Genomic DNA, 17,483 nt, shown 5'->3' on the forward strand with positions numbered 1-17,483 from the left:
TGATCCCTCACGATGGATCACCGTACTCCAGGGTGATCCAGCGGTCCGTGCGTTTCTGCCTATCTTATCGTGCTGACCGCCCTTGGGGCAGTGTCCCGCGGTAGCGGCGGCTGATTCTGTAACATATCTAATCTAATATAGCTTTTATAATATTAAGACTTATTAGATTTCTAATAAATCCTAGTCTAGAATATATAAAAGCAGTAAATCAAGCTCTATATTATATATTTAATACTTATTTCCTTAGTTTATAACTTAAAGATAGAGATAATTTAGTAATCTATAATAATACATCTTTTACTAATAATACTGCTAATAGAAAGAGCTTATAAGCCTATATAATAAGACTATTTAACAGTCTTATTAGCTAGAGAGCTAGTAAGTAAGAGATAGTTACTACCTCTACTATAGAAGTCAAACTTCTAATACTAACTTAAGCTATAAAAAAGGGACTCTTTTAGTAGAGACTACTCTATAATCTAAAGATCAAGCTTTAAAACCTAGTTCTAAAGCTCTACTATAATAATCAGCAGATAATTAACCTATTAGAGAATGCTATAGAAAAGCTAAAAACCAAGCTAAAATATATAGATATCTATAACTATTAGCTAAGAGAGTATATCTAATAGAAAATAATCTATATTTCCTATAAATAAAGCTTAAAGATAATTACTAATAGTCTAACTAAGATATTATAAGATAAATAGTTTATTAAGAGCTACTAGTAGCTAGAACTAGTTAATATATAGAAGAAAATTAAAGCTTAAAGAATAATAGACCTATAAGAGTATTTACTTAATAAAATTCTATAGGACCTTTAAATTATATAAGTAGGAAAATAAGCTATATTTTATATATTTATAACTTATTTATAGTAAATAGTATAATGATTTCTAGTAGGAAGTAATTTTTATTAAGCTATAAGAGTAAGAGTTCTATCTATAGTAGAAAAGACTAGATAAAATAAATAAGTATCTATTTTAGGATATAAGATTTAAAATTAATAAATATATCTTATCTAAATAAGATAAAAATTACTAGTATAAGAAAAGATATCCTTCTAGTATCTAGCTAGAACAACCTTAGCTATAGTATAACATCTCTTCTTCTTCTAAATAGAGATTTAAATCAATAAAATAAAACTTATATCTAGAATATATAACTTATCTTCTTATCTTAGTAGTTGTCCTTAGAGCTGCTCTAGATGAAATCTAAAAAGAATAGAATAATTAAAAGCATATCTCTTAGATTAGTATCTTAAATTAGTAAAATAAAGCTTATTTTAAGAAAAGGATACTTATATATAGGATTATAGTAGCTTCTTTAGATATAGTGTTTATAATATATACCTATAGTCTCTATAGTATAGTACTAGCTATCACTCTTTCTTATAAGAGTAGAGTAGGTATAGCCTAGATAAAAAGAAATCCTCTTAGATTTAGTACTATAAAATAGTTAGATAAGACTTAAAATAAGAAAATAAACTATAAAACATACTAAATAACAGCCTTAGTAGTATAGGTAGTATAACAGTCTAAGGCCTTCTTATTCTTAGTATACTGCTTATTAGTAGCCTTATAGGCCTTAGTAATATATTACTTTAGCTTTTAAGCTAGATCCTTAAGCTTATTATCTTTAAATCTAAATTAACAGCTTATTTTTCTAAATAAAATCTTAAATTTATATACTTATCCTCTTTCTTAGACTTATCCTCTTCTTCTTTCTTCTTATTCTTAGAGATAGAGATATAGGGATACTTTAAGGATGGCTTCTTATTACTACTATTAGAGTTACTAAACTTAAATTAATATCTTATTTCCTAGAAATAGAGCTTAAAATAAACTTACTTATTATCTCTATTAAAAAGAAGAGTAGAAGTAGTAGGGGTAGTACTAGTAGTACTAATAGAGGAAGTAATAGTATTAAATCCTAATTAGTACTCTAAAACTAGAATTTAAGCTTTAAAACTATATTTCTAAGCTTAAAAGTAAGGATATCTATATAAATATAGTATTAATCTATAAATTATTATATTAGAAATTTCTTACTTTCTCTTTAGCTTCTTATTAAGCTAGAGGGGGTACTTATAGTAGTACTATTATCTAAAAAGAAAAGAAGAAAAGAAGAATTTAAGAAAAAGAGCTTTAACCTTATAATAATTAAGATATAGATCTTATTATAATAAATTATTTAGAATATATTAAATTAGAAGGATATAATATATATAGACTATCTATAACTTATCTTTAGAAAATAAGATTAAAAGATAAGAAATAAATCTTACCTCTATAAATAGAAGTATAGACTGATTAGAAGAAGATCAATCTAGAGAGATATATTAAACTAGATTCTAATTAGCATATAGATCTAGCTTATCTAAGCATATAATATATAATTATATAACTAAGCAGTGCTTCTATAAAATGCACCTCATACCTTAGATATAAGATATAAAGTCACACTAGGCTATTTTCAGACTAGATTCCCCTAGAGATCCCACAGAACCAGCCTCCTCAACAGAAAGAAGGGGGAACAGAACAATACACACAATCACTGGTCCAACAGTACGCAAATCAATCATGCGCCCCAAAGGCACCATACAGAATTGAGGTCGTGCCCCCCCTATACTAGAAGTGAGGTTGTACGCAAATCAATCATGCGCCCCAGAGGCACCATACAGAATTGAGGTCGTGCCCCCCCTATACTAGAAGTGAGGTTGTACGCAAATCAATTGCGCGCCCTAGAGGCACCATACAGAATTAAGGTCGCGCCCCCCCTACACTAGAATAAAAAAAAGTGAGGTTGTATGCAAATCAATCGCGCGCCCCAGAGGCACCATACAAAATCAAAGTCGCTGCGCCCTCTGACCAAGGACAAAGTCACAACATCCCAAGCATTGAGGTCACATACGCCCTAGGTTCACTGGTTCACTGTAGACAATCAGGGTCGCACCCTCTAGGCTGGCAATAAGAACTGGGCGCACGACTGGTTTTTATGGTGTAGGTCTGGGGCGCATGGAGTTTTGCACGCATCTTTTCCAGGGCGCACGACTGGTTTTTGTGGTGTGGGTCTGGGGCGCGTGGGGTTTTGCACGCATCTTTTCCAGGGCGCGCGACTGGTTTTTATGGTGTGGGTCTGGGGCGCGTGGAGTTTTGCACGCATCTTTTCTAGGGCGCGTGACTAGGTTTTTGGTGTGGTTCCTGGAGGCGGCGGGGCGCGCGGACTTTTGCATCGGGAAACATCAGCCGCCTGGAAACAGAAACAACAGTATTGAACTTGACAGGGTTCAACAAGACTGCAGCAGCTGACAGCTCAGCTTGAGAGAAGTGCTTTTCTACTAGGTGGTGAAGGCCGTCTTCCTTCTCATTTACATCAGGGACCTTCCTAGGCTCCTCCTAAAGCCAGGAAATGAGCACCTACTGTGGCTAGTTTCTTGAAAAGCAAAAGGGTGTCAAATCACAAGACCATGGAAAGATGGCCATCTTCTGTAAGTGTGTTTCAGCTCAACGAGTTAAGATGTGCCTTGGCTCTTCTAAACACCTGCAATCACTAAACGTTTCAACACTGCTACCACCTTCTCTTTAAACCCCTCATGAATCTGAAACTGGGCGAACCTCTGTGTCACTTCATCATGTCTCAAATACCGCCGCGAAAGACTGCCCCATCAAGTGCGGAACTACCTCGCGCACCGACTTCAGCATATCTTTCCTGAGTGGTTCCGGCTGACAGTGGTTCTGCCTTTGAGGTTCTTGAACTTAATCCTGAATATGGACTCCCAGCAGACCAGCTCAAGCAACACGGCGCCCTGCAAGAGAAAATCATTGTTAGTGGCTGGTCTGCAAGCAACGGGTTCAAGGATACAAGGCTTCTCCTATCGGCTGCGGTGGCGATAGGCATTGTTCTTCAAACTGAAGTCCGATGTCAGGTCTGTCTCTTCGTCCTTTCGCCGTGATACCTCGAAACCAAAGACATAGGGGTCGGCCAGGCCCGCCACCTAATCTCCGGACCTCGCCCGCTTGAGCTTGATTTGCCGGGAGAGGGAAGAAGATCGCATTTTGCTCTGCACGTCCTTTTGTACCCACTCAACACGGTGTATCCCCTTGACGACAACAGCGAGAGAATGGGCGAGTTTGAAGCTGGTCTTTATCGTCCTGCACGATGCACAGGCTGTCAATCCATAGAAAGGGAATCAAAAGGTCTCGCGCCACAACTACTGTATATCTGAAGGTTTAGGGCAAATGCTCTACTATGGAAGTCATCTTCATCAATTTCCATCCACATGCAAATTTGTCAACTATGCAAAATCCTGACAAAGATATCACAACACCTGATTTCCCATCTCTCCCCTCCAAAAATCAGTTGTCTTCTGTCATACTTGTCCGCTCTAGACTATACGGTATGCGCTCTACTCGCAGGGCCCGTATATCCTTCCAAGCCACGAGAGGCAGTTCAGAGACAGCCGCTCTCTTATCGCTTTTGTAGACTGTGTTTGGTGCAGCTGTGAGAATCACTTTACACTGGCCAACAGTGGTGTTGTCATGTACTGAGTTGAAGGACACCGTCGGTATGGTGGACACGGTAGGAAGCCCGTTAGGAAGTCTGAGGAGCGGCACAATCCGCATGCTTTCCTCTGTCATAGAAGCAAGTACAACGCTTCCGGTATTAGCCTGAACCACCGATGCAGCTGTGCCTGATGCTGAATCGCAGGTAACAATTGCGTTGGATGAAATCACAGGTGCCGGCAAACAGAACCCGAGAGTTGCGATTCGGGTTTCTTTTCGCTCGCTGTCGACATCATCCTCTTGTCTTTGTCTCTTTTGCACTTGTGACCCGGCCATCTCGTGCTCTTCACCAAAATACCGCTTCATACTCATATTCAAGTTGCTGTTCCTCTCTGGGAGTGCCAAGTACTGAGGCCGTGGCTGGCCCTGGTGAGCAATGGCAACGTACTGGCCGCACTGTGAAAATGATATGCAGGATCTGATGTTGAGTCCTGTCAACGGAGCCCGATGAAACTGATATGGTTGTGACTCAGCTAACAAGGCAAAAAGAATTAGCAGTGTGTGGAACGATACCCTCAGGTCCGTGAATGAAGATAGACATACGACGATCAAAATGCCACAAGTAGGTGGCGAAAGCTGTTTGGTACATAAAAATGCAACGGCATGGATGAAAAGCACAATCGCTACTTTTTATGCCCATGGAAGACGCGGTTGTGATGTTAACCAGTCTGGGGCTGCTCGTGCTGTCGTGGACTGAAAATATGGCGATACAAATAGATTCATTCCAGGTTCCGGGGCCATCACTGTCTATGTAAGCCACGTAGCGAGAGTCCTCGCTCCAATAGAGGAGGTACGAGTAGGAGACCGCAAAGTTCGTCTTGGACGCCCAGGCAAGCTGGATTTTCGGGTGGAAATCAGGTACAATGAAAGTGGTCGTGTAGGCCTTATTGTCCGCGGAGAGGTGGTAGATGTCGGTGAAAATGGAGAATTTGTCCAGGCTAGGGGAGATAGCTAGAGGAAATGAGCACTTCCAGGTCCCAAGCGGCGAGAACCGAAGGCTTTGCCGGAGGCAGACTTCAATATTTCTTACGTCCAGATGGACAGTAAGCAGTGCAGTGCTTTCACTATGTGTCTCGAGTACACGGAAGATTTCATAGGTAGCAAGCCACCCGTTTGAAGTTTCTGTGAAATCTGCTGTTGTTTTAGGAGCGGACGGAAGGCGAAGCTGGCCAGCACTCTTCCATTCCAGAGGGTCTGCATGGCATGGTATGTCTCGTCTGTTCTCCCAGCCTACACGAAAGGATCTGTTGGGGAACACACTGAGAACACCAACCTGGCTTGCATCGGAATTGCACATAGAGACTGAGAACATAGCATTCTCTGTGCAGACTGACACACCGTCTTCATTTCGTTCTAGTTCCGGTGCCAAACGCTGTATATGAGCGGCCGATGTATTGCGGAAGAATCGGCTCTTGGTAAATGCAGTGATGTCACCCCAGATTTCAGACGGGCTCTGGTGTAGAATGTTACCCCAACTGGAGTCCAGAGAGGCCAGGTCGTTGATAAGGCCTTAAACTTCGATAAAGAGATGCAGCTCGTCTCTATCAAGGGTTCCTTCTCCCAATTGGGGTATCGTGGGAAGCAACTCACTCACACGGACGCGATACGTACAAATTGCCTCGATCCACGCCATCAGAGCCAGTTGATTCTCAACAAAGCTTACTCCTAGCTCGGCCATGTGTTTTCTCCGTGCCAATTGCTTCGGAATAGTGTCCCTTGTCATAGCATTCAAGCACAATCGGATTGTAGCGGCAAACTTATGGAGGGGCCATTTTCTGACGAGGTCGTCTTTCTTGGTGTCGATGTTCATTTGGCCGGACAATGGCCGGGCTGGTACTTTCGACGACAGGTAAGAGATACACGCAGCCGCCAGAACAGACTCTCCCTGGTATGCTTTTGGAACGATACCTGTCGATAGACCGCCGCGCAAGCTATCCCGTGTTGCGTAATCCAGGGCCGTAAGATGAATGTACCGGAAACAGCCGTTTATAGACTGCTCCAGCAGGCCGCAGCTGACAACGACAAGGGTCTGCTCAAATTTGACTGTGCTGCTGTCTTCTATGTCCCATCCATCTGGGAATAGGGCTTCTCTGAGCTCGGCAGAAGTAAGAGACGCCCGAGCTACCCAAGCAAATGCCCGACAAGCCAGGCTGCGGCTATGCTCGTCCATGGTCTCTATGTGAGCCTGTATCTTGCTATACATCTCATCGAGGCCATGTAAGCCTCGAGGGTTAGAGCTCATAATTATTCCAAGTCGCTGTGCACATGTCATCGCTAGCAACTGCAAATAGCGCGCCCATAGGAACATGCCCTCTGCGCGTCTCGTCAGGTGCAGAACGATGTTATCGGTGTCAATGTCGTCAGAAAGAAGATGCTGCTCCACCAGCTCCTGTATGCAAGTAAACAGGTACATGCGGATATCGCGGTTTAGCATATCGCTGGTGAGGCGAATGCGCCGATCTGGCCGGATCGAATGAAGTAGACATGCCACGTTAGGCCGGCTGAGTAGGACAACCCGCACTGGAGAGTGCGCACACCATGTAGAAAGCTGACTTATGAGTTTCGAATTCTGCGCGCACTCATCTATGCCGTCAATGCAAAAGTAGAGGCCGGGCAAATGCGGCAGGCACTGTGCAATGGTTTCTACTATCTCTGATTCCGAGGCATGAGGGTCCGTAGATATTCCAGTTGTTGCGAACGTAAAGATGTTGTGAATCTTTTCGAGGTTGTGAAACCTGTGGAAAATCTACGACGCTATTGCACGGTAGCATGCCGACAATGTGTTGCTGCCATTGCGAGCATCGGAGTTCTGCGAGAAGAAGTAGTAACAAACCTCAGGTGGGAAATCTCCAGCGCTGGCCCCATGGCCCAGCGTGTCAATCAGGTAACTCGCAAGCACTGTTTTCCCCGAGCCCATGTTCCCTGCAGAATACTCGAAATTAATGCTTCCCTTTCATTTGTGGGGGGTGGAAGCCAGCTCACCATCAATCAAGAGAAGTGACTCCGGGCGCTGCCGAGATGTGTCTTGGCATGTCTCAGTGAATTGCACGCCCGAATTCATCCAGGATTCCATTGTAGGATTTTCGAAGAGCCATTCTGCGGTTCCTTCCATCTTTTCCTGACGTGCTTGCTCCAAGCTGTCCTTGTAATGGGGCGGATCCAGCCAACTGGTGACCCCGTTTTCAAAAAGACCTACATGTATGTGATGGTTAGAACCCAATGGCGTTCAAGTCTAGACAACACTAGAGATCACAGAATACATACGCTGTGCTTATTGATCCCGGACTTGCGCTCTCTCATCCATAGCTTCACGTAACACACGCTGTGCCTTATCTGCGCGCTGAGCTTCCTGTTGCAGGGTGGCCTGAAATTGGTCCAGGGAAGCGAAATGAAGTTCCTCCTTAACGATTTTTGCATGGAATTTGATTTTTTCCGTGACCGCTTGAAAACGGGCATCGAATGGCTTCCACACAAGGCTTGCCACAAGAACGGGTGTTCGAAAGTCAGCATTGACGCCTTAGTCTTCGAGTCAAGAAAAATACGTACTACCGTATCGGTTCGAAAATGTGCGCGCCACAGCAGTGAAAAACTGAAAGAGGTTGCAATACAAGTCTATGAATGAATTCCAAAGCCTGTCACTGATAATGGTAGGTCTATGGCACAGGCAATCATAGATTCCCTGGTATCGCGGCAGGAGCGAGTTGAGGGCGTCTGTCCAGTCGCATAACTTCTCAAAGAAGGTCGTAAAGTTGCCTGCAAGCTGCATTTTTGTCAGTATCTCTCGTAAGCAGTGTGAGAAACCATATCAGGGAGATTCTAAAACACCTTAAGGACAAGTAGTAGGGACCTAAATGCTATGTTTCCCCATGGTTGCGCCGCTGTGCAGCAGACCTCGATGATCTTAAAATAGGGCATAAGGTTGTCTCCAAGCGCATGGATTTTATCCATACATGTCTTGGTTCGTCTGGCGTTCTTTTTGAGGGTTTGGAAACTCTTCAAGCCGTTCAGGACGTCCTTCACTGACGAGCAGGATGCGAACTTGGCCTGCTCACTTAGGGAGGGAGCTGACATGAAGTCTTCACGAGCTCTGGTAAATGCGTCGTCTGCTGTGACGGCTATAGCCGTACTTAGCATTGGTATTGGTGCTGCCATAACTGGCGATCTAGTCTTGCAAGAATCGACGTGATGAGAGCGGCCTGGATCTTAAATACCTAGTGGATGAAAGCAGCCCTCTGATCTGCTTACAATAATAGAATGGTTATTAAGCTAGAAGTTGCTCAAGACTATTAAGCTCACAGCTAAAGACCTCCTGATCAGTCGTCACAAACGAACCACCAAATCCCTGGAGGAGAACTGTATCATTGCCATCACAGATCAGGAATGAGTGTCTCTTTAGCAGCCCGCCATAGGCGATACCCAGGGCATGTAGGCGGCTGAGAATGTTCCTACACTTCTCCAAGTCTGTTGTTCCTGCCTCGCAAGCACCCATTACACGCTGGAGTAGGAAGCCAATCACGCGTGTGTCGTTATCAGTGATATGAGCGAGGAACCGGGGCGCAATACCTGGGTCACGGGCTTGAATGATAGAGTAGATATGACTCTCATCCGCGATGCCATGTGCGTGGCCTGGCTGCCATGCCCAGACGCCAATCACCTCGGGCTCTACCACGGTGGTGGCGAGGCTTTCAGGAGTGGGGAGGACCATAGCGGAGACGTGATTCATACACTGTATGTCGGTGGGCATGTGCGCAATGTCATCCTGGCTATCATCGGCCTGATCGCCCTTGTGATAAGCGTCCAACAGATCCACAAGGTTGAATTCTTTGTCAACCCAGGCAGGGCCAGCGTCCAACATCCCCGAAGTCTCCTCCAACTGCGCCGTCTCAGTCGAGCCCAGGATAAACTTGCCCTCAACGCTGCCGCCGGTGGCAACAAGACGCCCGAGGTTCCAGTCTCCGGCGGGGACCGTGTCGAACGTCAGGAGCTCGCCGCGATAGTCGGGCATACCGCTTGCGCCTTTAGGAGGGTGAGGGGCGGTCAGGTATCTGATCACCTGGCCTTGGTGGGAGTTCTCTGGCCCGTGAGCTGGGACACGGATGCGATACAGAATAGGCTCATTTGGCAAGCCCCGGTGGGCACCTTCAACAGTGAATGGGACTGACGAGGCCATGGCAAGTGTTGAAGAAGATAATAAGTATGGTGACGATTTTTTAGTAAAGCTTGGAAGAAACTGAGAATTCGACCGGCGAGGAGGAAAGCCTCTGTCATACTGTCTGAGGGAACATTTTAGGGACTCGGCCGTCTTTTTATATTCATGTCCGTCCACTATGTCCTTATCGAATTACCCAGCCTCGGACACGGTGCCGCTCAGAACATGCAGCTTGCAAAAGTCGCATGTGTGCTGTAGCCGGGCAGGCCTGCAGCTTGTTGATTTGGTTGGTTAGATGCGTCATGCAGCATCTGCATGCTTAGCTCGGACCGATGTATGCAAAATGTATTGGTTGCAGGCAGTCCTATCAAGAATGGTTGGTGTTGGTCTAATGGGAACAAATTAGTGCGAGGGCCACTTACTGCCCAATCACACAGCCCTATAGATCGACCCCTAAAGCCTGAATTACGTATCTTAGCCACGTAATACTCATACATCTTTTTAGCCAAAATCATCATACCAATCAAGTTCCATAGGTCTCGAAACAGACTCTATAATAGAGATGAACATCATCAATGAGTATCTTGCTCTCTGTAGTGTCAAATACAATCGTTGGCTTAACCATTCTTTTTTACACGATAAGACTGCATTGCTGCGCGTATATTACTGTCTATGAAACCAAGATTTATTGTTTTCTTATTTCGCAGGCGTGCTGTAGATTTTCTTTGCAGGCGTTGTGACTCTTGGTAAGTGGAAGAGTTGGTGTGTCAAATACGTTGTTCCGCATGGTTGGGCGCTCCATTAAGTAAAGGAGGTTGAAGTGAGTGTCACTCTGAGCACCACGAATAATGGCTGGTATATAATGGGTCGTTGTTTCAAAGAGTGGATGCCAATTAGGCGGCCAACCCGGTCAATGATATTGGTAAACACAAGCCAAAGTAACAATACATAGTCGATAGCGACAGTCCAGAACCTGATCCAGAATCCACTCCATCCTTGTTCAAGTAGCCGGCCAGCGGTCTAGAAGATAATAGGGATTTTGTAAGGGGAGAAGTCAAGACATAAGAAAGAGGACGGGAATCGATCAGGGCCTCGTCTACCTCCTCGCCCCCCTACTCGTCCCAGCTTAGTAGCGCTGATGACGGTGATAGTCGCATGGATAGTTGAGATACGTATCAGGGACATATGTGACGGCGCATCTGGGGTACCTCCGACATCGCGGTTCGATAATGACGAAGCCGTTGGGGCAGCCGCAGGAATAGATGACCTGAGTCATTTGACACATGATGTTCAATATGGAGGGGGAGTGTCTGAATCTTTAGGAAATGAATTAGATGGTTGTTTGAAGGAAAAGACAGTATAGGTAAGTACTTACTGAGATGATTGAAGGACTTGAAGTAAGATGAAGGCAGAGATTAGAGACCGCTGCGGGTGTATAAAAGCCAGATACGAGTATTAGAAGTGGGAATGAGTAGTTGATGGAGAGGTCTGGGGAAATTGGGATAGAGAACTCTTCATCAGGCAGAACTTTTGTAGCTCCTCTTTATATGCGTTGAGGCTACCAGTTGGGCTTGGGCGACAACGATGATTTCGTACTAACATACATGTGTGAAACAGGTCGGGTGGGACTCATGAGGCTATGCGATAACCGCGCGTTTGAGAGATCATAATTAACAACATCATCCTGAATCTAGTCAGATCGGACCACTGTTGAGCTTTTCTTAACCATACGACTGTGCAATTCAAGTTTTGCATGAGCCAACAGTCTGTCGAACCAGCGGCCCGAAGTAGCAGCCCGCCGGACCATCTTCTGTTCGAGAGCGCCTTGAACGACTTGGAGAAGCGGCCAAGCGCTCCCCAGGCGTGCCATAGTGGCGCAGGACGGAGGTCTCAGCGCTAAATACCAACAATCCCGCGAGACCTAGTGACCCATCACAGACCTGTAGAGGTCTCCGGCTGGAGGACCGGAAGTGTTGCTTCAACTGGCACTGCCCGGAAATGGAGATACCATGCGCTTGTGTTGCACTTGTACCATTTGGATCGTGGAGCCCAACTCGGCGCCAAAGAAGGTCGCGCCGGTCACCACGACGCGCAATCGTCCGACGTCAACTCTGCCTCGATGCGCGAGTCGCGGAGGAGAGTTTAATATTCAAATGCTTCCGTCGGACCAAGTCGAAAGATACCATCAAGCGTGGTCGTCAAGGCGTCCCCGGACGGGTGGCAGGGGTGCCATGACCGTGGAGGTGACACTAGCGGGGGAGTTGGCCTGCTTCATCCATCTGTGGCAGAACTGTATCCGATCGACGTCAGTATCTCTAGGGTTGTGAAACAGCTTGAGTATAAAAGGGAAGGATCAAGTCTAGGCAGGGACTGTAATCGTAGCTCCACACGGTGGAGGGCCTTGATCACCAACATTGCCACTCAATGAACGAGTGCCAGGCAGGGCCGTAAATCGTGATGGAGTGGGAAGTGCTACTTGCAATTGGTCAGGACGAGCTGGCGCCGGTGGAAAATTATGGGAACCTCTGATTGGATTGTTAGTGTCGTTGGTGTAAGCGACCAAACATGGGACCGTCCAGAGCAGCTCAAGACGCTAAATTTGATAACAACAGTGTTTCAAGTCATTCAGCCCAACCAGCAAGGGTTTGACAGCCAACAGGTGTGTCTACCAGCAGCTACTTGGGCTTCGCGCCTGGCTTCCTCTTGACGGGCGGCTCCTCCAGTTACAAGAATAGACCATGAAATTACATGCCTGCTGGCGCTGACGTTGGTGGCAGGGCCGTTCTGGAGCCAACACAAATAGTTGCGACAGGCTCAACACGGCAGGGGCTTAGGGTTAGGGTTATTTATCCTTCTGATAAACCCAATTCATCCACGACGCACCGAAGCTTCGTAGGTGTGAAGTTGGCCTTCAGTTTGGCATAAAAGTCGGTGCTATAAGACAAACTTAACACTTTTAGCAAACTAGTAAGCATCCAGACGGCTGGAAGCAACTCTAACACATCCGTCGTCTTTGAAGAACTTCAATCCTGTCTTTCCCTTCTCTATGGACGTGACCGTTTTAGCATGGTGCCGGATTTGTCGGCTATAATATTGCACTAAAGTGCAGCAGAGGAAGAGGGTCAGACTTAAAAGTGGCTGTGCCATCTATTAATTCTGTCGACAGATAAGGCAAGTTTCTAGAAATGATACAAACCATCAGAGGATACTCTTTTAAGGACTCTGGCTAGGTGTTCAAGCATCTTGGAATCTCTGGGCGACTACATGTCCCTGCTTGGCTGAGGTTCCGCGGTTAATGGAATTGCCGTGGATCACGAACGCACACACAACAAACTTTGACGGCATGTATTTGTGGAACCGAGCTCCGCGCTCAACCTGTCTTGGACTTTTTGACATTTAGGATGTATCAGGATGTATATTGAGTGTCTAGAGACGTAAGGTGACGGCAAGCAATTGCCCGGCTTACTGCTCCTCTTGCATGACGCCTTCCTCGCCCCAGCGGCCCATGAATGTTAGAGTCCGCTTCTGGATCAACCACTTCCCGCTCGAGCCCGGGATGTCCTTCCTCCCTGGCACTAGTACAATATGATCATCGTATTTTCCCCATGATGAGACTTGCTGGCCTTTCCATTTACCAACTCCAAAATGGAGTCCGGCAAAATATGTAGTTGCCACGGCAGACTGGCCAGTCTCATCGATCTCGATGGTTTGAGTTGTCAGAGAGTGCTGGGTCTGCACTGGGGCCAACCTACTGTCGGTCAGTTTTACACATGTGTGTAGCGTAAGACAGAGATACGAACCTTGTCTCTATTGCACCTCCCAGTTCTTGTGGGCTCCTCATAAGCCCATTGACACCCCCAAAAGGAATATTGAGCTTGGACATCCTCAGCAAAGACTTCCTTAAACAAAGCAAAGTTTTTGGTGTCCGGTGCAATGCTGTATCTAGCAATACAGTTGCGGATTGCCTCGTAATCAAAAGGATTTGGTGCAGCCATAACGGATGGTGATAGAGATAACCAAGTGTCGACTGTGGTTGAGCTGCGCGTCTGTTGATCAGATAGTGGCATCAATGCCTGTACAGTCAAGTTATTAAATGTAATCCCAACACATGTATTGTCTTGGGTATCGAATCCGTTGTCTGTGGACTTGGAGAGTGCTGATCCGGTGCGAATCAAGCTGGGCGGAAGCCCCTTTACCCGGTGATACTGTGGCCCTCCCTATGACATAACCACCAGGTGCAGATTGAGAGTACTCCATCGCAACACTATTACAATGTAGATTACTGGTACCAGTTGCAATAGAGACTGTGACTATCTGGCTATGAATCACTACAACGCTATGACAAGTGCCATTCCATATTTGATGACTGAAGTTGGGCTGTTGTTGGAACGTTGCCAAAGGCCTTTTACTGGCAGCAAAAACCCAAGACAGCCCTGATCTTAGTTCAGGACACGCGGTCTGCCACGATAAACTAAGAGGTTTCAGATGAAAGGTCGTGGTATTACTTCGTAGGTTAACATTAACCTACTAAAACGTAGACGGAGACACTATACACCCGAGAACAGTTCTCTCACAGTCAACACGCACTATCACAGTAACTTCAATGATCTTCCCTAACAATGTTTCGATAGCATGACTTCGTCGTAGTATGGAGACGTGTTCGTTGTGTCGAAGATAAGTATGTTCTTAGGACCAAGTCGGTCAGCTCTCTGGACGGACTTAGCACCAAGTTCCGTTTTATCTTCGACGCCTGCGAAGGAGTGCACTTCATCATGCTTCGAAGCGCTCTAGCATTCGCAGTCGTTCCTCTCGCGAGACATGGTACTCTACCACCCAGCCTTGACCTGGAACCCACGTTCGAGTGTCAGGTGGGTGTATATCATGTGTCCAACCGGGAATCACCCTGTCGAGTATAGTGCTGCACGTGGAATGAAAGACGTTGCAAGCGCCGAATTGCCATAGATTGAAGAGAGATAGGAAGATAAGTGTTATGCAAACGAGGCAAGTGGTAACAGCGATGTACCTTGCTAGAATGCGCATTATTATGATTATCTCAGAACACGAGGACAACATCGGCAGTCCCTCGAGGAGAATTGAAGACTGGACATTTCATGAAGGGTTAACAGGGTAACTACAGGACCTCCGTGCCTTTCGTTCGAATGTTTTTGTTCTTTCTTTTCGCCTTCTGCAATCCCTAGTCTCTTGTTTTTTTTTTTTTCATTAAGACATATCACCTCCAGGAACCAGTCGCGCGCCCTGGAAAAGATCCGTGCAAAACTCCACGCGCCCCAGACCCACACCAAAAAACCAGTCGCGCGCCCCAGGCCGACCGACCTGGTGCAAGAATCGTAAAAGCCACACCAGAAACTCAGTCGTGCGGCCAGTGGTTGCGACCTCGATTTTCTTTGGTCAGCCGGAGAATTTTTCTTGTTGCCAGCCTGGGCACGACCCTGACTGTCTACAGTGAACCTAGGGCGCGTTACGACCTTTTTTTGTCCTTGGTTAGGGGGCGCGACTTCGATTTTGTAGGTCCTCCTGGGGTGCGCGCGCGATTGATTTGCACACAACCTCACTTTTTTTGTTCTATCGTAGGGGGGGCGCGACTCTCAATTCTGGTTTTTTTTGGCTTGGGCGGGGCGCGCGACCTCAATTTCTGCAGGCAATCTGGGGCGCGTCATCGCAGCGTTATCGTTAGCTCAGGGCGCGCGAACTCATGCCTTGGGCGCGCGACCTCAATGCCTGACCAACCCTGATTTTCCAAGGTCGGCCAGCGCACCGGTGTCAAAGGTATTGCTGGCAGACAGCCTCATTACAAGTACTTCGGTCTGGAGGCCAGGGATAAACCTCACCTTCACTGCGGCCAACATCCTTGTAATGCTCAAGCTTGACAGGGTCTGCGGCATTCACATTCTGGGGAACTCCTTGCGCACGCTCGCTCGTACATCTCCTTGGTGTTGACCAGGATATCAACAATGTCAGCTCGCAGTAGTCACAGAGGGCGTGCACGATCAAGGGAGGGCGATTACTAGGAGATCAGGAACAGGGCTCAATGCAGCTTCGGCGATGGCGCCACAGACGTTGAGCAGGCAATCACCCATTGCCGCTCTTTGGCATCACGGCCGACGCAGGTCAATGAGGCGTTCCCGGTGCAGTTGATCGTCGACTACTCGCTGGAAGTGGAATGCGTTGGTCTCGGCCCGCAGGCATTCGAGAAGAACCGTGCCGACCGGACCAAGCTGGCCTTCCAGAACGTGGACGTGACCCGCCAGGCAACAGCATCATGCACCAGATCCACCTGGAGAAAATGTCGCTGGTGGTCTACGTGCAGTACGGTGTCGGCTTCCCGGATCCCCGCGTGGGCGACAGCTACAACCCGCACGTTGATGCGCTGGGCGTGATCGCGATCGGTGTCTCCGGGCTGGAGGCGGAGAATATCATGCTCAATGGCACATCTTGAATGCTGCCTGACATTGTTGATTTTGAACTGACTGGCAAGCCGCGGCCGGGCATCATCAGTACCGACGTGGTGCTGGCCCCAACCAAGTTCTTGCGCAATGAACGCGTGGTTGGCGCCTGGCTTGGTTCGACGAGGGCATCACAGCACTGACTATGATTGACCGCACTGTCATCTCCAGTATGTGCTCGGAATCCAGGACGACCGCGGCGATGTTCTACCGTACTGCGCGGCATGGCCGGTCCGAGTGACCCATATCGCCGCCTCCCGGTAGCCGAATTGGCCGAGTACGGGATCACTAACACGACCAAGCTGGAAGCAGGTTAAGCCGAGCAGTCATATGGCCTGATGCTGGATGGCACGGCGATCATTGCTGCCATTACTAGCTGCACTAACACCTCCAAACCGTGTAATGTCATTGCTGCCCGCACCAACCCGTATACGAAGTAGGTCTTCCTGGACTCGCCACCGCTGGTGATCGCCTACAGCATCGCCAGTACCGTTCTGTTTAACATAGAGAAGTGCGTGTTGGGCGTGGAAGATGCCGGCAACGCAGGGCGCACCCTGAGGGACATCGGGCCGAGCGACGCCGAGATTGATGCGCTGGATCGGGGCGATGGTCTGGCGGGCCTTGCCGGATAGGAAGGCCAGTGTCGCCGCCTTCACTAGGTCGGTCTTGCGGTTGCGGTTGCAGACATCTAGGTAGGGCTTTGTCTGGAAGTAGTTGCCGTCGATCTGCTTCTGCCTGGGGCGCGCGACCGTCATTTTGTATGGTGCGGCTGGGGCGCGCGACCTGGGCTAGCAACCAAGATTGTGCCCCCAGGCTGCCCATAGAAAATCATGTTCGCGCGCCCCAGGATTGCAACCTGAAACAAATTAAGGTTGGACGCCTAGCCTAAGGGGGCGCGATCTCGTTTTTGTATGGTCAACCTGGGGCGCACAACTTCCACCAGAACCCAGGGGATCACGACCTCACTTTTATATGGTCAACTTGGAAGGCGCGCAACCTCACTCCTCGATTTTGTTATCACTACTGTAGCATAGGGGCCACGATCTTGAATTTCTATGGTCAGACTGAGGTGCAGCCTTGAATGCTGCCTGGGAGCGCGATCGCAGTTTTCTATGGCTAGCTTGGGGCGCGCGTTCAACCAGCCGCACGACCTCAACTTCTTGTTCTCGCTAGCCCAGGGGCGCGCGACCTGAGTTTTGTATGGTCAACCTGGGGCGCGTGAGCTCACCTCTGAATTTTTTTATCACCACCGTAGCATGACCTCGAATTCGTTTTTGTCAGAGCGCACGACCTCAGTTTTGTATGGTC

The 17,483-nt window shown here is 47.3% G+C and overlaps 3 protein-coding genes across 3 annotated transcripts; all 3 read right to left on the bottom strand.

Annotated features, from left to right (window-relative positions):
* Positions 1–4,355: 4,355 nt before the first annotated feature.
* On the bottom strand, positions 4,356–9,732 carry E0L32_010769 (uncharacterized protein; the record flags this gene model as incomplete). The annotated part of the gene is made up of 8 exons (XM_031133423.1): positions 4,356–5,035; positions 5,106–6,071; positions 6,174–6,951; positions 7,396–7,484; positions 7,545–7,754; positions 8,109–8,322; positions 8,388–8,677; positions 8,859–9,732. The coding sequence occupies 8 exons, from the start codon at positions 9,730–9,732 to the stop codon at positions 4,356–4,358; spliced, it is 4,101 nt and encodes a 1,366-aa protein (XP_030988983.1).
* Positions 9,733–13,173: 3,441 nt separating this feature from the next.
* E0L32_010770 (uncharacterized protein) lies at positions 13,174–13,706 on the bottom strand (the record flags this gene model as incomplete). Its single annotated transcript, XM_031133424.1, has 2 exons — positions 13,174–13,462; positions 13,528–13,706. The coding sequence occupies 2 exons, from the start codon at positions 13,704–13,706 to the stop codon at positions 13,174–13,176; spliced, it is 468 nt and encodes a 155-aa protein (XP_030988984.1).
* Positions 13,707–16,501: 2,795 nt separating this feature from the next.
* Positions 16,502–16,930, bottom strand: E0L32_010771 (uncharacterized protein; the record flags this gene model as incomplete). The annotated part of the gene is made up of 1 exon (XM_031133425.1): positions 16,502–16,930. The coding sequence occupies one exon, from the start codon at positions 16,928–16,930 to the stop codon at positions 16,502–16,504; it is 429 nt and encodes a 142-aa protein (XP_030988985.1).
* Positions 16,931–17,483: the final 553 nt, after the last annotated feature.

This window comes from Thyridium curvatum, assembly GCF_004353045.1.
Source record: "Thyridium curvatum strain D216 chromosome Unknown NODE_91_length_158940_cov_68.853331, whole genome shotgun sequence".
Taxonomy (NCBI): domain Eukaryota; kingdom Fungi; phylum Ascomycota; class Sordariomycetes; order Thyridiales; family Thyridiaceae; genus Thyridium; species Thyridium curvatum.